The following is a 27141-nucleotide window of genomic DNA, read 5'->3' on the forward strand; positions in this document are numbered from 1 at the left end:
GAGATTGTGTCTAACCACTCCCAATCCTGATTCTAACCCAGTGCTAGTCCCAGAATCTGCTCAATTTAAGTGACTGAGCATGTGCTTTACTTTGTGAAGTACTGAGAAGAGCAGTGAGCTCAGTTCCTCCAGGTTCAAAGTGGCTGAAGGACTGCCTGGAAGATCAGGGCTTCCCACACAGCCAAGCAGGAGGAGGAATCATCGTGGGGGGCTGGAACATTTCTGAAATCGGGTTACTTCCTCCAGCTGACAGGTTCTCAGTGCTCCCTCCTTATACCCCAAAGACCCTCTGGAACCTAAAATCTGTGCTGCAGAGACAGGCTCCCCCCTTGGTTACCCATGTGCCTTTAAATAGGGCCCACATATACTGACCTTGTTCCCAAGAGCAGGTTAGTACCTGCTTCTTCTATACTTACTGACCCTTCCTATTAGTCACAGGGCCAAAGATCTCTTCAGGAGCTGTGGAAGTAAAGGGACTACCCAGCTGGAATTCATGCTAAACCCCTCATTCCAAGACCTCAAATAGAAGGAAGCTAGAATAGGGGAAGAGAAACCAGCCACCCTTCCTCAATACCAGTGGGAAGAGGGGTGGATGTCCACATGGCTATTGAGCCCAAGTTTCATCTGCACAGCAGAAAGTACCAGGAGAAGGGCCAGCCCGGTGGTGCACTCGGTAGAGTGCGGTGCTTGGGAGCGCGGCGGCGCTCCCGCCAAGGGTTCGGATCCCATATAGAGACCGGTCCGCTCACTGGTTGAGCGCGGTGCGGGCGCGACACCAAGGGTTGCGATCCCGTTGCCGGTTGCGGTACGGGCGCGACACCGAGGGTTGCGATCCCGTTACCGGTCACGAAAAAAAGGAAAAAAAAAAAAAAAAGTACCAGGAAAAGCCAAAGAAACCATCACAGGGCTGGGAGTGGGAGGCCACAGGGTGCTAGAAGTCTGAGTAGGTACCTGGAAGGAAGGAGTATACTCAGTTTTTCCTGCTCCAACTTGGGCTCAAATACGCCCACCTAAACCCTCATCCCCAGAAAAAGACACATGGACACCAGCCACCTTAAAAACTTAAGTTTGTATTTCTGGTTAGGTTCCAGAGTGGCAGACTCAGGAGTTATACTATATCCAACCTGGTCCCCACCTTAGCTTGCCTCCCTCCGTCCTGCAAAGATAACATTGTACAAAACTGTATTTACAGGAAAACCAGTTAAAAATTAAGGGTGTGTATAAAAGTATACAAGAGTCAGCAATACCAATGCAGGGATGGCCTTGAGGAATAGGGAGCATACTGGAACCGGCAGCAATGTATTATGTACAAGGCAAGGAGAAATGTAGCGAACCTTGGTGCCAATTTTAGGGGAAACCAGTCATTCCAGGGGAAGAGCTGAGGGGAAAGAGCTATTGGCTTTAATATTGCAAAGTCTTGATGATCCAGTCACCTTTCTTCTGCCATGTGGCAAAAGCCAGGTGGTGGGGGAAACAAAACACAGAGTCTCTGGCAAGCCCCACAGGCAAAGAAAGGGCTCAAAAGGCATAACGGGTCCGGATATCCTCAAGCTTCTTGGACACCTCAGGCGGGGTTCGGTCCAGTTCTTCAGAGACGTTCTTTTGTTTGTTGGGCTCCATAGAGTTGAACTGCTCACAGAGGTCTCCATCAATCACATTCTAAGACATGAAAAAAATCAGAGGAAAAAGAAAGTTAGATGCCCAAAGAACATGGCACATGCTAAAGCAGCAGCTGCAGTGAAAATATTTTATTCTCCCGCAAATATCTGAACCCCATTTGTAAAGCCAGGAACACTATTCTAAGTTATCCTTAACCCAGAGCTCAGATTGGCAAATCTGGGTGAAGCCTTTTCTCTGGCCGTGGTCGGCCCTGAAGGGAGAGGACTAGCCACCCTACATCAATCCACTCTCCCTTGCTGCTGCTTCACTTGGCCCTGTATTGAATTTTAAGAGACAGAGGCCCAGAGAAAAGACCAGCTGAATGAGCTGAAGATCCCCCCTTTCAACCCAGATTCCCCCAACCTACCTTAACAGGGAAGTAATAAGAACGAAAGCTGAGGTGGTCCCGCCCACAGAGAGGGGGATGCTCAGACCGCAGGTGCATTTCCACATGCTGGAAAAAGTCATGGTCCTGGTGGAAGAAATAATCTATCACTCAGAAAAAAGTGATTTCAACTACTAGTCTATGGTTTCCAGAAGCCCAACGAATAGACAAGTCATTGATTTTTACTACAAGAACACATAGTAAATATATAATCACTGTTTGATAGCTAAAACCCAAAAGAAGACCTCATTTTATTTTCAGTGCAAGAGAGACTGCTATATGTAGTTTGTGAGGTCAGATTCCTGATCCCAGATTACTTGGCTGGAATGACACAAACCAATCTTAGCCAATCCTAGAGTTGATTCCATGAGCAATGAGTGCCCCAGTGGACATCATCCCATCATTCCTAGTCTGTGAAATTCTGGGACTCTGGGCTCAGACAAGCCCTGTACCCACATGAGAACAGAATCAAGTCTTAGTACAGTATAAAAGTGAATGGCCAGTGGGTGTGGGGGGGAATTAGAGGGATCAGGATCTCTATCTCCCCAGGCACTTCTAACTGTCACCTTATAAAATTTCCAGAACACTCCTAGTTATAAGTGGGAACAAATGAATTTGCTCTCTTAGGCAGATTCAGCACCAAGAAATAACCATCAGAAGGCCAAGCAGAGTGATGTGGGAACTCTCACCTCGTGGGATGTGAACGGGACAAGGATGCCAATTCCTCCTGACAAGGTGGTGTAGACAAGTGATTCTGAGCCTCCAGGGATCAGCGTGGTCTTCTGTAATGACAGCACTGTCTCCCCAACATGGTAGTTCATGATCACCTCTGCCTGCAGGTTGCAAACAGACTAGTAAACACGTGTACCCTAGGGAGCCTGTTCTGGGTTCCCAAGACACCAAGGAGTGTCCCCAAGGGCACATTTTACCTCTATTAAAATCCAAAAATTACTAAAATCTAAAAATACTTTAAAATTAACTCACCATTTACTTAAAGCTTAATGCTTCACAAACATGCTGAAGTTAGACAATTTCTAATAATTATAATTTTAAAAACTTTTTGTTAAATCATCGTTTGCAATTTTAAAAAATTGGAAACTACTGAAAATTACAAAAAACAACAATCACTAGGCTTGCCCTCTAAAACAGATGTATTTTTTAAAATCCAGAAATGCTCTATTAAAGCAGCACGTGCCTACTGGAGGAGTAAAGCCCAGGACACACCTCAGAAAAGAGCTGGTTAGAATTAGCACTGGGAATGAACCTGTACAACCATCTTTCTAACAAATTCACTACTCTCCAGATTTTTACACTGACAGATAAAATGTCTCAGAAAAATTTCTATCTTAGAGTCATAAAAATGACTATAATAGTGAAATAATAGTGACTTGGACACCTTATGACAAACCCAGCATTCACAGCTACAAATTGCCAGCTTAGGGATTTCCAAAAAGAAAGGACCATGCACAGGAGACCACTCAGCATAGTCATGTGCTCTGTGCATAATTCACTAAGAACTGACGCTTCAGTGACAGCAATAGGAAAGGTACTAAGCAGCGTCTTTCCCCTGGGCCCTTTCTGCAATCTTACCTTCTGAGAAGCACCGTTGAGCAAGCCCCGGTCCCACAGGGCTTTGTTGCCTGTGGGATCCTCATCCACTTCGTCATTGGTGTTAGGAGGGAGCCTCACCTACAAGGAAGTGACACAAATCATAGGGCTTGTCCTGCACTTGCTCACCTAAGTCACCAAGCAACATGTCTGCCCCAAGTCAAACAAGTCTAGGGGCACTGCCTAGGCAGAGGCCTGAGCCCAAATCTCCTGCACCTGTTCTGGTGGGCAGGAGCAGTGTCTGAGGAGTAAGAAGCTCAAGAAAATCAGTCCATGAGCAGAGGCTTAACACAGCTGAGAGCAAAAACAAAGACCACAGAATACAGACAAGAGAAGTCAGGCTGGGCTTAAAAAGACAAGCCAAAATTCTAGCAAAATGAGAAAATAAATATTAACCATTAACTCGTACTAAACCTATCATTATTAAATCATGTTCCATGGGGAAGAAAAAGGTGAACGAGGGGGGAAAAGTCCAGAAGACTGGTAAGACTTGAAGAACACAAAGATTTTTTTTTTTAAGAGTTGGCCTTAGTAGGATTAAATTTTATACCTATTTTTATTTTTATTATTTATTTATTTATTTATTATTTTTTTTTTTTTAAAAGATGGCCGGTAAGGGGATCTCAACCCTTGGGTTAGTGTTGTCAGCACCACGCTCAGCCAGTGAGCGAACCGGCCATCCTTATATAGGATCCGAACCTATTTATTTATTTTTTAAAGATGGCCGGTAAGGGGATCTCAACCCTTGGGTTAGTGTTGTCAGCACCACGCTCAGCCAGTGAGCGAACCGGCCATCCCTATATAGGATCCGAACCCGGGGCCTTGGTGTTATCAGCACCGCACTCTCCCGAGTGAGCCACGGGCCGGCCCAAATTTTAAACATTTTTAGTTTCCATATTACAGATCGTATTTCTGGGTCCCCGGCTTTACCCAAGAAAACAAACCAAGCTAGCTTTTCCACACATCACTGTAATTCAAGTACACCAACTCATCAACTCACCACACAAATGTTGCCAAACTTGTCTGCCCCAGCCACAGTGTCATAGTCGAGGAGGCTAGCTGTAGTGACCCATCGAGGGTAGGTGTCATCAGCGAAGATGATGAGCTGGTTCTCATTACGCTTATAGCGAACCCAGATGAAACTTTCTTGGACATCAGACACAATTACTCTGTGCCCAATAGTCTGGATCCCAGAGATATAATTGGCGATATGCTGGGAAAAACAAGGACAGCACTGCGTGTTGAAGTTCAGGACCCAGAGAGTCCGGCTTTCCCTGACTACAACATACAAGGGTTCTTCAAAAAGTTCACTGAAAGATTCATATTATCTTTTAATTCCATTTTTCCAAAAACTTTCTGAAGTACTCTCATATATAGGGTCTGTAGAATAGCGCTCATCAAAGAACAGTCAGCAAAAAATTCCGAGAAGGTGGGAAAAAGAACTAAACAGTTTTTAATACAGTGGAAATACATGCCTAACTCTCACAGTTAAATTCCTTATAGAGGCAAGCAGGATAGAAAGCTGATTCTTGCTTTGAAGAAGCCAAGAAATGAGATCCACCTACTCATGCCCTTCTCAATACTCAAGGGCCTAACACTGAGGCTAGAACTGGAAGAATACATCACTGTCCTAATGAAGACACATGATTCTAAGAATCAGTGTCCACCACCCTGCCAACATCTCCTCCTGACTAACATTAGCTAGATCCTAGTCCCCACACCAGTACATTTACCTTATTCTCACACTTTCGGAGTAACTTCTTTTTCCCCAGGTCATAGACTCGTAGAAGCTTCCCCACACCAATCAACACCCTCCCCTGGAATGGGGCGATGGCAGCAGGGACCTCTTCCACTGGAGTCTGAGAGAGGAAAAGCAGGCAACCCAACTGTTGGAACATACAGTCATCTCCTAGTCCCACCCCCTTGACCTAGATATGCCTTCTTCTACAGGTACCTGTCAGGAAGACAGACAGCGAGCCACACATACAGCGGTCTGAAACAGTGTTTGGGTAAACAGGCCCTACACATTGCATTTCACCCAGCAAGTAGATCAATGCCACAAGTGAAAAGGAGTCCTGATGCCTGACAAGTGCTGCTCCAGAACCCATGCTCAGTTTAACTGGCACCGTGAAGTAGTGAAGCCTCAGCATCAAAGAAGTGACTGCAGTTTGTGGAGGAACAGGTAAGAAATGCTAGTGCAAAGTAACATCTTAGTTGTAAGGGAGAGACAATAAGTTTAACACAAAGAACGATCTGTAAAGTAATTATTTCCTGGAGGACACTCCCCTGACAGTAGGGCTGAAGGGGTCAGATTCCTGTGCTATCAGTGTGAAGGACAAACTGTGGTAAAATATACATAATATAAAATTTACATTTTAACTATTTTAAGTGTACGGTTTAGTGGCATTAAGTACATTTGCACTGTTGTGCAACCATCACCGCCATCATCTCCAGAACTTTTTTCATATTCTCAAACTGAAACTCTGTACCATTAAATAGTAACTTCCCAGAGAATATTAATTCTTCAAAACTGCCGAATTTTGGTCACAAATTGCTGCCTACTTAGTAAGACAGTAAACAAGGGGCCAATTCAGTGTGCATCTATCTCCCCATTGTGGGTGGTTAGCACACAGACTTCCTGTGGGGCTCACAAGCATTGGAACAGCACTGAAGCATGAAGGCCCTAGCACTTTCCTGTGCTGCCAACAGATGGATTAGAATCAAGGAGCTGGTTTCCCAAAAACTTGGCCCATAACTTTAAAGTAGGAAAATTCAGTAGGACCCAAGATCCAGGAGAACCACTTGCTGGTTCCTACCTTATGCAAAAACTCCAGTTTCTCCCCGTTGTTCACGAGCTTATAAGTATAGACAAAGCCCCCTGCCACAGATCGGGGGTTCAGTATCAGGTCCTTGGCCACACCCACCAACACATACCAGTCTTCACCAGTGTTGGAGAACCTGCACACAGCCACACTGAATACAGAGAAAGAAACAAGAGTTAGGCATTAGTCAAAACCCAGAGAATTCCTGTTCCAGCCTATCAAACCCTGGATTGTCCTGGGCTTCTTACCTAAAAGCTGCCTCATTCTGTTCCAGCTGGACAAGGTCCAGTGTATTCCCCTGAATAGGATTCATCACCCGGATCACAGACGCCCACTGCCCATTGCCAGCCTTGGGAGCTCCAAAAATGGATTCAGGGAGGTTTTCATTGAGGAATGCTGCTGCCATCTCTGCAGCCAGCTCCCGCTCATCCTCCCCTGCTGCTTCCACCATTTCCTAAGTCCAAAAAGCAAGGAAGAGTCAGTGTGTTCAGAGGTAGGGGCTGGGTGAAAAGTGGGTAAGTAGCAACAATGCTCCAGAGGAAGCTCATAATATATAAAGTAGCAAAGTCTTTCATCCAAAAATAGGATTCCCCAAAATTAAAATTAAAGGGAGAGGTATATGGACAAGGGGAAGAGGGTAGATCACTAAAGGGAAAACCAGACACTGCCAGTTACATATTAGTAGAAAATGCCAAAAAGAACTAACATTAGTTATGGCAAATACTGGTCTAGCAGTCTAAGAAACATGAAAACGAAAACCCCATTTTCTATCTAACCCATCTGAATTCCCTTGCTAATACTACTTGTCTCCTCTCAGGCTGGATATAGTTCTACATGGTTGTGGCTATTTGGTTTTTCCTGGGAAATGATTTCTAGAAAGAGCTGGTGTTGTGGGGAATAAGGAATTTGTATCCTTTGGGCCTGAATCCAGGAAACATGTAATACAGCTTATTTTGGAAGCTCAAGGACTGAAGAATTCTGTTCCAGAGAGGGAACAGAATTCTGAATAAACTTAGGTCAGTGTATTAGTCCTAGGTCACAAGAGAGCCTCTAAAACAAAATACTTGGGAAAAAGACTCTGTTCAAAGGACCTGAAAATAGCCTGGATCTTTATAAACAACAAAGAATACAGTAAACAATTACAGGGTTTTAAACCTTCCAACCCAATTTCACACAAACGCCTTTATCTGAACCCCTAAAGGTCAGTCTCATTACCTCTGCCATCTGCTGCTTTCTCTGAGCTTTTGTGGCCTCAGTGTAGGCATTGTGGTCCGTCTCAATGATGATAAGGTTATTACTCTCAGGGTGGATGACAAATTTCCTGGGTGTGTACTGCAGCGGAAAGGCTACCTGATTGAAGACAGCACCTAACTTCTCCAATGCCAAAATCCTATATGACAAAAAAGCACAGGAGTTAACAGGTCTCTTACTCAGGACCTAGAAACTGGTGTTGAAATGGACCGTGGAGCAGTCACAGCAAACACGTCAATCCCTGAGGCCCTAATGTTGGCATTATGCAATGTGAAACAACAGCAGTCTAATCAAGAAGATTCTGTTCTGCACAGGAGACAAGGAGATCCAGGAAGGGCGCCCCCTGCGCCCCACCCCTGCCTTCAGCAACACCCCACCACTGTTCATGGCAATCCTGATCTTTACCAGTGAAACACATTACAATCGTCAAAGAAATTGTTATCACTCAAATGATAATGTGAGAGTGATAAGTTAGAATCTCCTCTTATTACTGAAACCCTGAAAAAAAAAGCCACCAATTCCAAATTTGTTGTGAAGCACAGCAATTATCTGAACATACGTGGTATTTGTGCTGATGATGTTCCATAAAATCAAACAAAAACCATATCAGTTCTAGGAAATCTGTTACAATACAAGAGATGGTAAGTAGACGTACAAACTTGTCACATGGGACATAGAGATGCACCTAAGCCAAACTACGTACAAAATAAGCAGAAATCAGATACTCTTGAAAATATAGTTCATCGATCTCTTACGATGTAGTTTTATTCGTAGTTTAAGTATTCTCTACATTAAAAGGTAAAAACCTACAAAGACAAAGAGAATGAAATAGGAGAAAATAGAAGACATAAAACACCAGATAAGGGCCGGCCCGGTGGCGCACTGCTACAGTGCGCTGCTTGGGAGCACGGCGGCGCTCCCGCCGAGGGTTCGGATCCCACATACAGACCGGTTCCCGCTCACTGGCTGAGCGAGGGGCGGGCGCAGCACCGAGGGTTGCGATCCCGTTGCCGGTCCCGGTCCAGTACAGACACGACACTGAGGGTTGCGATCCGTTGCCGGTCACGAAAAAAGACAAAAAAGGGAAGAAAAAAAAAATACACTTATTTTTAAAAGAACTAACCTTTTGTGCTGCAAAGGACACCATCAAGAAAAAGAAAACCGCAGAACAGGAGAAAATCCAGAAATCATATACCTGATAGGGGGCTTGTATCTAAAACATATAAAGAACTCTTACAATTCAATAATAAAGACATTAATCCAATTAGAAAACAGGCAATGGGTCTGAACAGACATTACTCCAAAGAAGAACAAACAGCCAATAAGCACATAAAAAGATGCAAAGCATCATGAGTGCTATCAGAGAAATACTAATTCTAAACTACAGTGAGATATCACTTCACACCCACGAGGACAGCTAGAATCAAAAAGTCAGAAAATAACAAGTGAATGCAAGGATGTGAAGAAATTAGAACACTCATACCTTGCTGGTGGGAATGTAAAATCATACAGCCGCTTTAAAAAGCAGTCTGACAGTTCCTCAAAAGGTTAAACATATGTTACCATATGGCCTAGCAATTCCACTCTTAACAGTGGAAGATCTTATATATTCCTATATATAATATTCTTATATATCGAAGAACAATTCTTATATATTGAAGAAAAAGTGAAACATGTCCACACAAAAACTCACATATGAATGTTTATAGCAGCATTATTCATAACAGCCAAAGAGTGGAAATGATTGGTTCTGACAGTAAGTACTATAAACAGTGGTGTTAAAACTGCTCCCAAGAACTCTGTTCTTATCTGTCTCACACAGTGGCCTTTCCCTAGAAGATTTAGTTTTGGAAGAAAATAAATTCTGCTGCTAGGAAACAGTCTAAAAATCTGTGGGTATTGAGGCTGGGCCTCAAGGGACGGGGAACCTTGACAGGCAGAGATGTATGTGGGGGAAGCATTCCAGGAGCAGCTACAGATAAAAAACATTAAAGGATGTATGGAGGAATGCAGGAAGATCAATTCTGCTGGAGTAGAAGGTATATAAAAAGATGCTGAAGATTAGAAAGAAAGACAATGACTAAAGGCTGTTGCAAAAAAATCATAGCGATTGATTTATCAAGAGGCCATAGTTTCGTTATCAATAGCCAAGTTATGACCAGGACATGAACAACTTGGGTGACTTAAAAGCTTAAAAAAACGAACAAAAAAACTACTTGAAAGTTTGGCTTGAGAAAGCTAAACTGACTAGTTTATTTTCCATCCTGCTAGGAACGTCATATAGATAGTGCTCACTTTTAAAGTCAATATTGTCAGTACAAAAAAAACAGTTTGTCAACTTGCAAAAGGTCTAAATAACTTATGTTGAGGTTAAACTAATCCAATGGTATCGCCCTTTTGCTGGAAAACAAAAATCTTCAATCTCAAGAAGACTGGACTGCCGTGAGCCATCCTGCTATAGGGAACGGCATGGGAGCCTGAGTGATACCCCTTGTTCTGCAGGCTACAAGGGGGTTCCATGTGTGTGATAAGGCTACATGGAAGTTCTTGTTTGTTCACCTTTGGTTGCTTGATGAGGCTTCCCAGAATTAAACAGCTTAACCTTTTGGCTCAGTATGGCTTTGGGAAATTCCCTGGAGTTTCTCAAAGGACATGTTAAAATACATCAAAATTAACTGGTTTATTTAAAAGAGATTGTCAGTACTAAAGGTGTTTCTGATGCATGTTCCCAGTATGGGTTGGCTCCATTTAATTTTGTCATTAATCTTCCTTGTTAGTGATATATGCGTGGACCCACTGTGGCTGTGGTCATGCTCTTGTACGTGTGGGATGAAACTATTATGTTAGGTTTCTATTTACATTCCCCCAGGGAGATGGTGGGTCCGAGTGCAGTAATGTTTATAACTAATTGATCATCAACCAGTTACAGATTTGTTTCTCCCCACTGCCATAGTTTCACTTGATTTACCAAGAACATGTTGATTCCCTAGCAATAATAAGAATGATATATTGCGTTTTTGTTAGTTTGAGTAGGATCATTTAACTTTTTACTTTGTTCCTTGTACTGTTCCTAGAATCAGTTGGTAAAAAAATTAGAAAGCTTTACAATAAAGATGAATAGCTAAAATAATAAAAATATATAAAAAGGTTTTTGATATTAATATTTTGTTAGTTTATGGTATAATTGTTTTTATAGCAGTATAAAATATAATAGGACGTTATAATCAGGTTTCATTATATAAAACCGTGTTGTATATATTGTGATTTTGGTCATAAATTAGAATAATAAATATAAACATAAGACATTAAATTATTAAATATAAGTAAGATTTTATAAGAATTTAGAATATAAGTTTATGTGTAAGTTTAAAAGGTCAAGAATTGTGATTCAGACCAAAAGTCTGACGCTCTCTAATGCCACGCATGCTGCTATTGTATAGTTTCCTGGCCACAAGCCACAGGCTTTGGGGTGAACTATTGATGCATGAGAGGGTGCTTTTATCACAGCATGAATGCTTTGGAACATTCTGATTTTTCTTTTTCTATAGAGATAAAATAATAAATGTTTTGATTAAAAGATAAATCATCGGGCCGGCCTGTGGCTCACTCGGGAGAGTGCGGTGCTGATAGCACCAGGGCCGCGGGTTCGGGTCCCATATAGGGATGGCCGGTTCGCTCACTGGCTGAGCGTGGTGCTGACAACACCAAGTCAAGGGTTAAGATCCCCTTACGGGTCATCTTTAAAAAAAACAAAACAAAACATAAATCATCATGTAAAAGGTTAAGTAAAAAATATAAATAAAGCAAGATTCATGTGGTTGTCGTCCACACTTGCACTAGACATCTGTGGTCCATCTCTTTTTTTCCTCGCCGATGCCACACCACCTATTCAGGTCCAACGAATCCTGCGGAGCTGGTCTCTGGCACTGGACTAGACTGCTAAGTATTAAAACATGGCCCGGGAAGTCTACACAAGCTAGAACTCCAAACACTGAAACATGGCTCCCAGGTACTTAAATCCTGAGCCAAATGAAGGTTTCAACTGCAAACACATCAGTCTCATGGTGAAGAGCTGGCTCCCTGCCAACACTGGCAGAACCACAAGCTGAGCCCTTGGCAGAAAAGCTTCCTGCTGGGCTTCAAACATGGGACTCACTCACCTCAGGGTGTTGGTGGAGATGGCCACAATACCCTCAGGACACTGTTCAGAGGCAAAGCCAGATGCAAATTCCAGCGTCTCATACGACAGGGGGGTGAGATGGAAGCGAGATTGGTAAGAATAGCTCAACCAAGAGCGGCTTGACATGGCCAACACCTGAGGAAAGTAAAATGACTCCAATAAGCTTGGGAAAAACTCAAACCTGGTATGATGACCAAACACCCTATCCCCAAATTTCAGTCTGCAGAACATCCCAAGGAATTCTACAAACCTAAAAGGCTATCTTAAGAAAAAGAGGCCGACAGAAGTGTTTAGTGTATATGACCTAGACTAATAACTCAATCTCTCTGAGCCCATTCCCACGTGTATAAAATGGGAAGACTACAAGGTTGGACAGCTGCAAGCATTAAACAACATGTAAAGAACTAGCACAGCATCCAACAACACTACAAGGGTACTTCGAAAAGTTCGTGAAAAAATGGAACTAAAAGATAATACAAATGTTTTCATGAACTTTTTGAAGACCCCTCCTAATATTCTTCTTAACTACAAAGCATATAATGTTTCCCAATCTATTTCACATTAATTAGTAAACCATGATATTGACATAAGACTGTGATAAACCCAACAAAATTACTCATGGCTAGTGGTGCCCTTAATGGGAAGTTTCCAGCTACCCTCCAGCTCTATTTCCCTAGACTGAGGGCTGAAGGGATCAATATCCCAATTCATTTATATTCAAATCAGGGAACAGTGCCATGAAACCCCAGTTAGAAAGCTCTGGGTTAAGGGACCCATGACTTCCCACATGAAGGAAATCAATCACAATCGACTGAATGTCAAACCAACTCTGTGTACACTACTGAACAGTGAAAAGTCAAGCTCACACCACAGGGGTTTTCTCAGCTGGTGACACTAACATCCAGATATGCTGCCTGTCCCTTTCACTACTTACTGCCTCCTGGCCTTGCATCCTGACACGGAAGAGCTTCACAGGACGGGACCCCAGGTACCGAGTGCGGGTGTCAGACAGATCGCCAGTGACAGGGTCCAGAACAGTTCTCAGCAGCACGCCATTCTAATCAAAAGGAGAGCAGTGGGTAAAGCACTTCACCATGGAAGCTTCTCCCCTATGATGAGGAAACTTCTCCCTTGGCTACTTTAACGAAATCAGAACAGATGAAAAGAAATGACCTGGTAGTTTAAAGAAGATCTAAAAATTCTCAGACAGCCATTCATTTATTCTCTCACTAAATCACTTATTCAAATAGTTACTGACCATCTACTAAGTGAAAAACACACTTATTTTTCACTATATATCCTTTAAATTTTTTTACACCATTGTGTTAAACTCTTCTGACAAAAGGAACAAGGCTCCTAAGGGAAAAAGCTAATTCAGGGCTGGGATAAGAATGTCCCAGATGCTTGATGTGCAAAAAGGCAAGGAAACCCCCAAAGATAGTGGGGTCATGTTAAAAGGAGAAAGGAACCAACTTCAAAGGGGAACTCCCACTTGTCTAAAATGAGGCAATTTAGAATCAAAAAAAAAAAAAAAAAGACTGCAAAAGTTTGAGGCACAAATATACAAAAATCCACAAATTCATGTTACTTTAAAAAACAGAACAGAAAAACCCCACTTCACTGGTCCCCACTGGAGGAAGACTGTTATAACTTCTTACTCTAAAAATGGGCGAATAAAGAGAAAAAAATTATTTATCCTTTCCTGTATGAACTGTATTTAGGGTAAGGAAAGAAATGAAGCTAATTTTATCTTTAGAGAAGAGTTCCAGCTAATTAAATGCAGAAAGAAATAGAAAATCATCATTTCCCAATCACTAATAAAATCATGAATCTAGACAACATGTATCAGTAGCTGTTAAGTAAAAGGTTGATGGGGAGCTTTGAAACAGGCAATAGATACAAACGTTCCAACATCACTGAAGCATGACAAGCAGACATCATATATCTCCTGATGGAATGCAAGTCAGTAAACAGCACCACCTATGAAATACTCGTGCCTCCCCTCAAATAATTAAATCTCAATCTAATCAACTTCTTGGTCTGTGCTATCCAATACTATAGCCACCAAGCCACATATGGCTAGTCACAAGTAAGATGGGCGGTTAAGAATAAAGTGCAAATACCAGATTTCAAAGACTTAGTACAAAAAAAAGGTGAAGTATCTCAGTAATTCTTATATTGATTACATATTGAAATAACTTTATATATACTGGGTTAAATAACATATTAAAATTAATGTCATCTATTTCTTTTTGTGGCTACTAAAAATTTAGGGCTGGCTAATTAGCTCAGTCAGTTAGAGCACAGCCCTGTAATACCAAAATTAAGGGTTTGGATCTCCCGTACAGGCCAGCTCCCAGGAAAAAAAAGAAAACTTAAATTACACACGCAGCTCACCTTGTATTTCTACTGGATGGCATAGTCTAGATTTACCTACCAGTTTAAGGAAAAAGAGAGGATACAGAAACATTAAACACACACAGAATGACTCTGCCAAGTCCAGAGGTGAGAAATTCTACAATACAAATGCTCTAGTCTCTCAAAAAACTAAAAAGCACTTAAAAATAGGGGTGGGACACTTATTACAGGAGACAGATTATACGATTATTATAAAAGATTATACACTTATTATAAGAGACAGGTTATTAGATTAATAAGATTATATACTTATTATAAAGGACAAATTATTACACTTTTTATAAAAAGACGCATGAAACAAACGCAAAGTGTAGACAGCTTTGCTGAGATCCCAAGCAGAACCAACCATAAAGACATTTTGGCGGGGGGATGGGGAAACAGGCAAAACTGGAACATGAACAAGGTATCAAATGATATTAAGGAATTACTGTTAAATTTTGCTGGGTGTGATAATATTAATATCTTTTAAAAAAGACATCTGGGCTGGCCTGGTGGCGCACTGGAGAGTGTGCCGCTTGGCGCTCCCGCCGAGGGTTCAGATCCCATGTGGAGACCGGTTCCCGCTCACTGGCTGAGCGCGGTGCGGGTGCAACACCAAGGGTTGCGATCCCGTCGCCGGTCCCCGGTACGGGCGCGACACCGAGGGTTGCGATCCCATTACCGGTCAGTAAAAAAGACAAAAAGGAAGAAATAAATAAATAAATAAATAAATAAAATAAAAAAGACATCTGTTAGAGCTACATTACCTAGTATTTACAGACAAAATAATTTATCACCTTGGATTTGCTTTAAAACACTTCAAGAAGGGCCGGCCCGTGGCTCACTCGGTAGAGTGTGGTGCTGATAACACCAAGGCCGTGGGTTCGGATCCTATATAGGGATGGCCGGTTTGCTCACTGGCTGAGCGTGGTGCTGACAACACCAAGCCAAGGGTTGAGATCCCCTTACCGGTCATCTCTTAAAAAAAAAAAAAAACACTTCAAGAAAGAGAGGGAATGGATAAAATAAAAACAGCAGAACATTGTTAACTCAAAACTAAGTGTATGAAGGTTCATTATATTAGTCTTTTTAACTTCTGTGTATGTTTGAGAATTTCTAAAATCAGAAGTAAAATTAAAAAGCAAAAAGGACCTGGGCTAGATAGTTTAAATATCTGAGTAAATAATCATTAAGGAAAATAAAAAGTTTATGGCCAAGAACTCTGACACTATCTGATCCTTAGTTTCTGCTTTTCATGGTATGAAGGGCTCAGCTGCTTTGATATCAGGGAACATAACATCAAGGGGTCCTTTATAGCTAATGGAACCAACTATGAACTGTGAGGTATTTGTTTCAAAAGCTGAATATTGTGGGAACTACAAGTTTTGACCCTGAGGACCCCCATCTAGTTCTGACCTAAAGCAATGATAGCACAGCATTTTTATCATGTGAAGACTCTATGAAAATAACTTCTTTCCAGGCCTGATTTGTTCTAATTAAAGAGCTGAAAAAAGTGGAACACAGAGCAGCACCATTCACTTTTCATAAGGTGGGTATCTGAAACCACAGGCAAAGAAAATGCCTGTATGAAACAAAGGAGTGCATGAAATTAATAAAACGTCTAACACCAACATGAGACTCTGGATCTCTTACCTGTAGCCCAATATTAAGGTACAGGAAGCCAATAGAGCCCCTTTCACCCAGCTCATCCTGCTTCTCAGTCCCACCCATTTCCACGATACACAAGGACTCAGGCTGGGCTGGGAGAGCCTGCATGCTCAGAGGTTGCAAACAGTCCTGAGGGAGAGAAAGGGAAAGAAAACATAAAAACACAGGAAAGGACCAATTTTGGAAAAACAAACCCAGAGAAACCTATTTCTAGGACAGAAGAACTTTCTTATAGACAATGAAAATCCCAGGAGTGAGTTCTCATAGGGTAGTGCGTTACTAGTTAAAGTAAACCTCAGAATAAGCTTTGGGAGGATCATGCTTTCCTCTTTCTGTCAAAGTGGATAATGGTAAAAGTAAATAAGCAAAGGGCACCTCCCTAAATAAAACTCATCTAAGGCCCTGGATCAAGTCGAATTCCTTTCATGCAAACACAGTATTGGGGGTTTTTGTTTGTTTTTTAACTATAAAGAGGAGTCAAGCCTTAAGCCAAAGAACATTTAGTAGTCTCTAAGGCCCTGGATCAAGTCGAATTCCTTTCATGCAAACACAGTATTGGGGGGTTTTGTTTGTTTTTTAACTATAAAGAGGAGTCAAGCCTTAAGCCAAAGAACATTTAGTAGTCTCAGATCAACATCCTAAAACCATAACAGAAGACTCCTGAGGTATCCTGCTATGATAATCAAGAGAAGCAGCAGGTATAGATTTCAAGGTCCATGCAAGCTGATCTCAGAGATGGACTGACTTCACGAGTGGGCCAGGTGCTCAGGGTCTAACCAGAAGATTTTCAAGTTGAAGATGTCACTCACTGAGGGGTCCAGGGAGATGATTCTGACAGTGTTGTCTACCAGCCCCACAGCCAGGAAGCGAGACCGCTGCTCTCCAGGGGGCACGTTGGCCAGACTCATGCACACCACATCTGCCGACATCTCTTTCCGCTCTGTGTACTCATTGAGCTGGCCTGACTATAGGAGTGAAGACAGAGAGAGGTCACAAACTAGACAGGGATGGCTCTAGACACTCCAATTCACCCCCAAACCCTGGATCCAGGGAAGAAAGGTGGGCTGTTAGGTTTCATTCTGCTTCTACTCACTGCTCTTACTATAGTCAACGACCAAGAATTTCTCTATCTGAGGTCCCAAGACTGAACAGGCTAACAGCAAGCAAAATTAATGTCTCCCACTGACAAGTGAATCGAGAGACCTTTGACAAGCTCAATGTGCCACAAATTTCAAGGCCAACTTGGTCTCAAGAAATGGAAATATATAAAACTGTTTATCTGTTCATGAGAATACTTTGCGTGAAAAGGAATTCAAGTATGATGGTTATAGACAAAGAAATCTCAACCATAGATACAGTGAGACTACAAAAGTTGGCCACGCTGGAGACTTCCTGAAAGCAAGATAATTAAGTGCACCCAACATCCTTCCATATAAAGGAGTAAAAGAAAATTTCTGAAATGAATTCAGATTGTAGAAATTAAATCTATGCCAAATATTTGATGGAAAAGCAGAGTGTGAAGTACAAAAAGAGCAAGTATTTCATTGCCAAGAAGGGATTTCATAACTACAGTTAGAATTAGACAGCAACTTATTCATTTTTCTCCTCTGTAAAGGGTCAGATTGGCGGGCCGGCCCGTGGCTCACTCGGTAGAGTGCGGTGCTGATAACACCAAGGCCCCGGGTTCGGATCCCATATAGGGATGGCCGGTTCGCTCACTGGCTGAGCGTGGTGCTGACAACACCAAGTCAAGGGTTAAGATCCCCTTACTGGTCATCTTCAAAAAAAAAAAAAAAAAGGGCCAGATTGGCTTGTGGACTCCTTCACTGCCCAATTCTCTTGCTTGTGAATATAACCTAGACGACTGGACTCCAATTCCCATCTTTACCTCTGGACCCTGCACTAAGTCCCACAGTGAATGATAAAACAACATACGGGATCCATCTCGAAATAGACCAGCTCTCCTCCCGTCAGGGCAATCACCACTTGTCGCTGGTTGACTGCACACTTTACAATTGTTTTCTTTCCAGGAGTCTTCCACTCATTGACTCTCTTGTCTGCTCGTATGTGCCGAATGCCATCCGGATACACCTAGAGTCAGTTACAGAAGGAAACCTGACGATGGATTTGACTCATCACTCAAAATGACCCTCACACCTATCAGATCTGTCAACCCTGTCAGATCTGGAGCCACTGCATGTGACACACGAGTTGGGTCAATAATGAAAAGATAGTAGGCCCCAGGCAAGGTCAACTTTTAAAAAGTTCGTGCTTTGCAACATCCACTTCAAAGAAGTTCAAAGCTTGTTAACAAAATACTTATAAAAATGTTTAATAGAGATAAAAGCAGCAGTGATATGGCTCTGTAACAAACAGAGAAATGGCAAACAGAGAGGGGATGTTATGTGCTAAAAATCTCCAGGTGAGCAACTGAGTTATTCAAAATCTGAAAGACCCAATTCTTAGTGCAATTCTTTAAATTGATAAAATACTACGTCCCCTCCCTAAGGCTTTCTGGCAGGTGGTGATGCAGAGAGAGACATGAACACAGCAGTCTACACCACAATAAGGGCAAAGAAAGGACAAAGCAAGCTGAGCAGGTAAGCAAGCTCTGAGAATCCTCACCTGCACCAAGGCATCATCTCCTAACAAGGAGCAGGACAAGGTTGGGGTGGTGCCCAAAAACCCAGAGTCAGTCACTTCTTCCACAGTCTCTCCGATGGACAACACAAGGGTGGCATTCACGAAAGACACAATGATGTAGGCGTCAAACTCATCTGAAAAAGGAAAGAAAGGAGCTGGTTAGCTAAAAACTCATAAGAATTACAAAGCCAAATGAGACACTAAGAGTTTTCTCTTCCAAAACCTTCCATGGCACTTCTTCTATATGTAGTCATCACACACACACACACAGACACACACACAAAGAGCACAGGATGATCCAAAAGATAACTGAGGGTCATAAGAGCCTACTGATACACTCTGCTTCCTTAAATGCCAAAACACACTGAGTACATATGTCTTCCTCTAACACCTCTGAAAACTAATATTTTCTTGAGACTTCTGCTGGAGAAATGAGGAAGGGAATTAGAGACGTGAGGAAATTTTCAACGCTTCAGTATTTATATACAGGGAGCTAGAGCTTGTTTATTTGTGCCAGTTACCAATCACAAGCCACCCTTAAGATGAGATACTCCTTATAATCAGGAAAGATCCCAACCTTCTTCCAAAAGAAGTTTATGTAGGAACACAAACTAATGAATAAAAGAGAGATTACTTAAGCCTCCGTGAGACTACTCATTCTAGGGTTTGAAATCTCAATTTCCAACCTAGTCCCAATGCGAACGATATAAGAACACTAGATTACCAGGAAATGGGGTGGGAGGGAGGCGGGTTATTTGTACTGTCAGTCTGTGACCTCTCTGGTTTTTCTCTTTTTAAAAATACTACAATGCAGTGGTCATGAGCAATCATATTAAACATCATATATGTTTTTCATAATAAAATGTATAGTTGGATAAACAAACACTAATGAGTTTCTCAAGGAAGTCAGAGGACCTGAGGCATACACGCAACCCCACAAGTTCCTCCTGTACATCCCATAGTTGAAGGCCATCTATTTCCCATATATCCCACCCTACAACATAAAACAGCTTCTGTGTGTTTTTCCCCCACATATAATACAATGTTCGGCATAAAGCTTGATAAATGTTGAACAAAGTCATGTTTATTTTTTAAAGAAGAGTTGAGATTTTCCTACTTTACATTCGAATTTTTGTATCAACTCCTCGATTTCTGTCCCCCTTACCCATAAATCAGGTAAACAAGGGGAAGAATAACAAGACAAGGTACTAAATTGGAGTGGCTGCATCACTCCTAGCAGTAGTGGCTACAGAACCCTATTTGCCTAAGCCCTTGACAGAGCTCAATGCCCTGGAGCTGCTCCACCTCACCCACATCAAGGACACATTTTTGGTTTTGAATGCTCGAAATGAGGTTCAGATGAACTAAGGTTACTGATTAGTTCAGCAGAATCAGCATTTTTTAAGGAAGGAGAGGTCAAGTGAAGACATATCATTGGTATAGCCTACGGTAGTGTTCTGATCTATTAGCAGGACACGAAGTCAGTTTATAATAGAGATAAACAGAAATAGATGTGACTGCTTCACACATGGTAAGGGTAAGTACTGTTTTGTGAAACTTTTGTTTCATTAGTAACATATGTGTGTACTGGGGTGACTGAAAAGCAAGGATAAAAGATCATTACCAGTGGGTGTGCTTTAACAGCTAGACTAAGCATCCACAAAGGGTTTAATTTCTAAATCATAGGGAGTAACCCTGGACAAGCTACTTGGTTTGATTTTTGATTATCTTGTTTTAACTGTCAACAAATGCTTTGGGAACATCTTATAAAACAGCTTTATAAAACTAAGGTTTGCTCATTATCATAAAATGAATAAGAAAACGTGGTTGCCCTTCAAATGGATGTCTTAATAGCTTACAACAAAACCAAAATTCATCTCCACATGACACCAAACTTGGAACCTTTACTCCAGCTCACAGTTTTGGGACTGGAAATTTCTGGTGTGTAAAAATAAGAGAAACTGCTTAATTTTCACATTATATGAATACTGTATTATTGCCCATGTTCTCATTACTGAAACCTAATACCTTAAAAGCTGTGTCACAGCAAATTAAAGCCAAACAACAAAAGGCTTTAAGTGGTCAGGATTTCTAGTCTCCTCCTTTAGTCCAGGGGAAAAAGGAGGCTTCCAGAAGAGAAACGGTATTTTTTGTGGAGGGGTAGGGGTGAGGGCACTGGCTGGCATAGGGATCGAACCCCAGATTTTGGTGTAATCATACAACTTTTGACTTACATGCAAGAGAATGAGGAAAAGGAAGAAGGAGGGGTGCCTTGGTGCTTATCTTCCCTTTGACCAAGTCCCCAGACTGCTTAGATATAAAAGAAAAGAAATGCTCGGTGGACTTAAATAGGGTCATACATTTGGTAGACAACTAAACAAGCAGGGGAGCAATGATGGATGTCTGAAAGTTGCTTTACATCACAGATTTCCTCAAAATATCCATTACCTGTGAATACCAAGCACACTATAATGTTTACCCCTTTCATTCTATAGCTAGCAGCAGATCAGTTACTCTCATATCTTAGGGACATTAGTTAAAAGCTGGAGTTCAAAATAAAACCAAGCTTCAGTCAAGGTAAATGACCAGAAAGTGTGAACATCCACACTGCATTTTTCTAAGGGTTGTTAAGTCTCATATGAAAGAATATTAGATCATACCTCAGTGAAGATTTACTAGGGTATGAGAATGCATCTTTAGGTCTCAATTACATAGGACTTCCATCTGAGCACTGCTAAAACACCCAGAGGAGGGAATGCTTTTCTCTTCAACTTTCCTGACCTTAGAATCTAAGTAAGGTTCAACAAGCAGCTCATTCCAAAGGGCAAGCGAATGACCACTGAGATAATTTAGACCTCCAATACCTCATTTGCACTTTATATTCAGAGTACTTGGTGCTTATCTTGCCTCAGCACAGTCCTGAATACACTCAAAAGCTTTATCCGAGCCCTGATCTTTCAGTCTACCTGAAACATACATCTCCAAGGGAGAGTATGAAGCTAAGGTTTTCTAGCTACAGGTTCTTTCAGCTTAGTAAAAGACAATCTGGTCACATTTTCCAAATTCTGTGGGAGAAAGCGGAGAAGGTGTTTCCTGCCTCAGAACATTTGCTACACAGGCAGATGGGTATGCATCACTATACTGCACATCATCCAACTGCAAAGTTACCCTCTGAGAGATGCCATCACGGTAGCCTCAATATTGTGTGCAGGTCCCTCTCCCTGGGAAAACTATAAGACCCCACAGTAGACCCTAGCAATAGGTACACACCTGTGGTGATCAGCACCTTCACCAGCCACCTGTGGAAGAGAAAAAAAGGCTTGGTATTGGTAGTGTGCATCACCAAGTACCAGCCAAGGTTAGTATTTGCCTGGAAGACTGCAGCATGTGTGGACAGAAGGAATGTTCACTCAATGGTAACTTGGGGTATCTGGAAAGAGAATGAACAGAGAGAATCTGACCTGTTCTTGTGGGTGATTGCCCAAATTACAGTATCTAAAGAGTAAAATTTATCAGGATATAGTTCTTTCCTAGAGCTTGATATTTAACAGAGAAGAAAAACGTTCAGCTACAAGTTCCATCACGCACCATACTACCTATCACTAACTTAGCAAACATCTTTCCAAAAACCCTTCCCTGATCTTCAAACATATGCCCATTCCCTCTCCTCTAACCCCTCCTGGCAATATGCTTGTGCCTTTCATCACATCAGAACACGCAATGGTTTTGCGTACTTTTCTTTTTTAGATGGCAAGTGCTCTGAGGCAGGGATTCTATGTTAATTACTCTCAGCACATAGTGAGCATTCAAAAGACTGGAGGATGAAAGAACTCATCCTGAAAGAAACTAGTAAGACCCACAGACTCCCACTACAGTGTTAGTCAAAATGGGCACTGGAGGGCCGGCCCGGTGGTGCACTGCTACAGTGCGCCGCTTGGGAGCGCGGTGGCGCTCCCGCCGAGGGTTCGGATCCCACATACAGACCGGCTGCTCACTGGCTGAGCAAGGTGCGGGCGCAACACCGAGGGTTGCGATCCCGTTGCCAGTCACGAAAAAAAAAAAAAGGGCACTGGACTGGGGTTCAGGAGACATGGTTTTCTGTCCCTATTTCCTAGATGTGATATCTTGAGAGTAAACCCCTGTGACTTTATGCCTTATTCATAAAAATAAGCGGTAACTTCTCTGTAAACATAAATCTGATTTAAAATAAAAAATTTAAAAAGTTAAAAGAAAAACAGAGGGAGCACACTAGGTTATCTTAAAGCATCTTTCTAATTCAAAGTCTAAGCAATGTTTCCAAGAGCTACAATATCAACATGCCATCAAGTCAAAGGTGAACATCAACAGTGACCAGCTTCTTTATGTAGACATTACATACAATGTGGAAATTTTTCAAAACCAATTATCTAATAATTATCTTCTCAATGAAAATGAGCCTACCAATCTCCTAATTCACTTTTTTTCCAACACAGATTTGATTCCGATGCCTACAATGAAAACAAAATCCACTGTGTATTCTATGAACAGAAAGAGGTTTTCCTCCTACACATTTCCCAGCTCCCTTAAATTTGTTCCATACAAACAGAACATCTAAATATCAGGCAGAATTATAGCTGTTTTCTTGGAAAAGCTTTGTCTGCTGGCCAGGGTAATTTTTCTCACCAGTCCCACATTCCTGAGGGAACAAAAGGAAAATAAGGTCTAGGAACAGAAATGACCTATAGCCCCAGAGTGAATCAAAGGGAAAATGAGAACTGAGTTTTATTTCTATGGGACTGAAATTCAATTGTCACAAGACTTCCCTGCTATTGTGCTACTGTGCATTTTCACACTACTTTGAAAGTTTTAGAATGAGGTGGCCGTTTTTATCCAGAACTCAGACTCCCTCTCCTTCTCTGCCCTTTCTTTTCCACTCTCTCTAATATTCTGATTCCAATCAACCTCTGCTCTCCTTAAGCACAAGCAGAACTGACTAATTAACAAGCTTTACCAAGTCTCTTAACTCCTAGAACACCACCTTGAATTTCACTGTAGTTTCAGCATAAGAGAACATAGTTAAGGAAAAATAAGCAACAACTTTCCCTCACATCATTCCTCTTACACGGATGGAACCAGAGCCTTTAGAATATACAGTCAAAGATCATACATGACAGTTCTATGATAATGAAGTGTTTATGTACTGAAATATGAACAGCTACCCCATGCCGCCCCTTACCCATTTGCACAAAAAGAAAAAGTAGGTGAAGGTATCCTGACTGGAAAAGCCTCAAAAACATGGTATTGGACCAGAAAAAGCTTCTGGTATGTGGTGCTAGATGAAGCAGTATAGAAATATTATGAATGCAGCCTCTTAAGCCTTCTAAGTAAATGGCACCCAGACTCTCATTTTGACTACTTGGAAAGGCTGCTTACCTTCAATATGCCGACGCACTGTCCAGACGGCATTGGGGTTACCAGGTAGTTCAGATACAGCCATTTCCGACACCTGACAGGAGAGGAGACAAGCCACAGATCCAGTGAGCATGGAACTCAGCTACCTGCTTTCAACTACACTAGACAGTAGGGTCCCATAAGCAGTGTTCACACTGTATACTGGATTAAAAGGATGGAACCATATAGTGAAAAAATAACCTAAGACCTGGAAACACTGGCAGTCTCCATGACAGATTTTAGCAGAACACTCATGGAATGTCTGGGAGGGTACAGTTGTAGCCAAAACCATATGCTGCTTCCTTTGGGTACAGCATGCCTATTTCCTCCACAGAAAGGGCAGTAACCACTGGAAATGAAATAAGCCACCTAAGTTAACATCCCATTTCTTTCCCTAGCTCCAGTAAGACCAAATCCCATCTCTCTTCATGGACCAATTCAAATACTACATCCTTTAGAAAAAATATTCCCTTATTCCTTGGCTGGCAGTCATTTCTCCTTCCTAAGCACTCACAGAAATCAATCACCACGAGAAAACAGAAAAAATAAATAAATAATAAATCAATCACCACCTCCTAGGGTACTAATTGTTTTGTCTTTCCTTCTAGATTTCTATGTTCCTTAAGGTCAGTCAATAATCCTCCTAATATCCTATAGGTTCTCAAACATCAGAGTAAATAAAATAAGACAAACTCAAGATGATATAGAGGAGAAAACTGGGTGCTGGTTACACGTGAATTCTCTATACTGTCCTCGCAATTTTTCTGTATATGTAAAACAGTTCTACAATAACTAGTTAAAAAAAAAAAGTTTAGTGAAAATTTTTATCTAAAGATAATAAATTATTATTATTATTTATGTATTTTGGTGGGTTTTTGTACCTTTGTTAGAGATAATAAACTAGAGAGCTTCATACGCTGTACTGTTACCACATTTTCTAGGAAGAACTCAAGTATACTCAAGAAAGGCAATGCCTTTATTGTTCTGATTCAACAGCAAGAAGACCTACAAACTTCATCATGTGTCAAGTATGCCACAATCTATACCAAATGTAAAACTGACGGTCTCCCTGCTCAACTGAGACCATAATCTAACCAGAGAACAAGGGGTAACAAATAGATATATAGGAACAAAGCGATGTTCAACAATTTTAAAATATTTTAACACATAACAAAAATTTCTTAATAGAGTTGAAGACATGCGCGTGTAGGGCACAGGGAACTCAAAAATGATGATTCTTAATTGAGTTCCTTATCTTTGACACTGTACACAAAATTTTCTGTTAATGCACATATGGTTTTTTTGTGTGGAAAGTGCTACTTTCATTAGATGCTCACTGGGATCTAATGACGAGTAAGTAAGTAACTAATCAAGAACTAGGGTCTAATCTAAACTGGGTCTGAGGTCATTAAAAATTTGGTGGACTGATAAATACTTTGGCAAAGTCAAAAATCTTTCAAATACTCTGAAAAAGCAGTATTAATAGCTAACATATATTGAATACTTACTAAATGCCGTATCTTAAGCTCATTACTTCATATGCATCATCTCATTTAATTCACACAACAATCCTTTAAGGCAGGTGCCCTTATTAACCCCATTTTAAAGAAAAAGAAACAAAAGCTTAGTAATACTCATTAAGTGTTACAACCAGAATTCAAAACCAGGGTTGGGGCAGGCCAGTTAGCTCAGTTAGTTAGAGCACAGTGTTATAAAACAATGTCAATGGTTTGGATCCCCATACCAGCCAGCAAACAAAAAACGAACAAACAAAAACACCAAGGTCATCATGACTGTGTTCCAATAAAAATTTACTATAACCGGCAGTGAGCCTCGAGAGCTGTAATTTGCTGCCCCCAAGCTCTAAAAGCAAATTGTCATAGAAAGCTTTATTTTACTCCTAACAAGATCAAGTCCAGGGGGCTGGCTGGTTAGCTCAGTTGGTTAGAGTGTGGTGCTGGTAACACCAAGGTCAAGGGTTCGGATCCCAGTACCAGCTAACTGCCAAAAAAAAAAAAAAAAAATCAAGTCCAGGGCCCTTGCTAGAAGGCATCAACATTTAGGACTATGATGAGAAGAGGATGTGGAATTTGAGAAAATAATTTTGAGTGTCCATATCACCTAAAAGGTCCAACAGTAAACGATTCATTAAATAAATCCTGATCCATCCACTTTGGTGAAATACTGCTCAAACATGAAAACTGATGCTACTTAAGAGCATATAATTAATAAGGAATAAAATAAGATACAAAAACACACACAATGTAAAAATAGTTACTAATATAACTATCTAAAAACCTTGAAAAAAGACAAAGACTAGAAGGAAATAGCGTAAAATGTTCCAAGTAGATTTCCTAGCCTCAGTGTCAAGGCTTGCAAGCCTAGAACTATCACGCTAACAAGTCAAGGAACAGGAAATCTAAATTCTATAAAGTTTAGGGAAATGGGAGTGAAAGAACATAATTTTTCATAGAAATATTAAATATATCTTTGGCCTCACTGGAGTAAAGCCACAAACTGCTTTATCAATGCTTCCCTGCAAACCCTGCACGTTATCTAAAAATTCCAATCTTACCTCCAGCCCGTGCCTTAAGACTCTCAGAGATGATCGGGGTCCTCTACCACAGGCCACATATAGCTGTGGAGTGTCTTCATTGGCTAGATCAGCTATCTGCACAGAAAAAAAGGGGAAAAAATGTCTACTTGTGGTAAGTTTTCAAACACAACTCTGACTCTCAGAGGACAAACTACTTTTTAGTTTATTAAGCTTATATACTGTCTACTGGCCCTGTGATATGAAGAGAAAAAGCTCCAACGTTCCAAAAAGTAAACCAGTTTGAAGCACCAAGTTTTTCCAACAAAAAAAGGCTTAAATCAGTTGAAATGTTACATAACCTCCAACTGAAACTTAGCATTTTCTTCCAATTAAAGATATAGGTAACAAACTGCAACTTTACCAGTACCCACAACTTTGTCACCAATACAAACCACATCTATTCTTATCACATTAGTTTGTAGACAGTTCCAATTATTATTTATGCTGATCAAAAAAAAAAAATTGTATTTTAGACTGGTTAGATCAAACATGATCACAACTG

At 41.2% G+C, this 27141-nt stretch overlaps 1 protein-coding gene and 1 non-coding gene across 2 annotated transcripts in view; one reads left to right on the top strand and one right to left on the bottom strand.

Moving 5' to 3' along the window:
• Window positions 1–1050: 1050 nt before the first annotated feature.
• Window positions 1051–27141, bottom strand: part of SF3B3 (splicing factor 3b, subunit 3, 130kDa) — a 41622-nt gene continuing 15531 nt past the window's right edge. The window contains exons 10-25 of the mRNA XM_008582314.1: window positions 24026–24098; window positions 18596–18747; window positions 17906–18061; window positions 16780–16935; window positions 15956–16099; window positions 12840–12962; window positions 11886–12040; window positions 7690–7864; window positions 6723–6928; window positions 6469–6625; window positions 5386–5511; window positions 4653–4865; window positions 3635–3733; window positions 2734–2877; window positions 2027–2131; window positions 1051–1659 (exon numbers count right to left, since the gene is read on the bottom strand). Of these exons, the coding sequence (XP_008580536.1) occupies window positions 1519–1659; window positions 2027–2131; window positions 2734–2877; window positions 3635–3733; window positions 4653–4865; window positions 5386–5511; window positions 6469–6625; window positions 6723–6928; window positions 7690–7864; window positions 11886–12040; window positions 12840–12962; window positions 15956–16099; window positions 16780–16935; window positions 17906–18061; window positions 18596–18747; window positions 24026–24098 (2325 nt within the window). The 3' untranslated portion in view covers window positions 1051–1518. The remainder of the gene's footprint in view (window positions 1660–2026; window positions 2132–2733; window positions 2878–3634; window positions 3734–4652; window positions 4866–5385; window positions 5512–6468; window positions 6626–6722; window positions 6929–7689; window positions 7865–11885; window positions 12041–12839; window positions 12963–15955; window positions 16100–16779; window positions 16936–17905; window positions 18062–18595; window positions 18748–24025; window positions 24099–27141) is intronic.
• Window positions 25969–26043, top strand: TRNAT-GGU. Its single transcript has one exon. It is a non-coding gene; the product is annotated as a tRNA-Thr (tRNA).

The sequence above is a fragment of the Galeopterus variegatus genome, unplaced genomic scaffold, assembly GCF_000696425.1.
Source record: "Galeopterus variegatus unplaced genomic scaffold, G_variegatus-3.0.2 Scaffold2565, whole genome shotgun sequence".
Classification (NCBI taxonomy): Eukaryota; Metazoa; Chordata; class Mammalia; order Dermoptera; family Cynocephalidae; genus Galeopterus; species Galeopterus variegatus.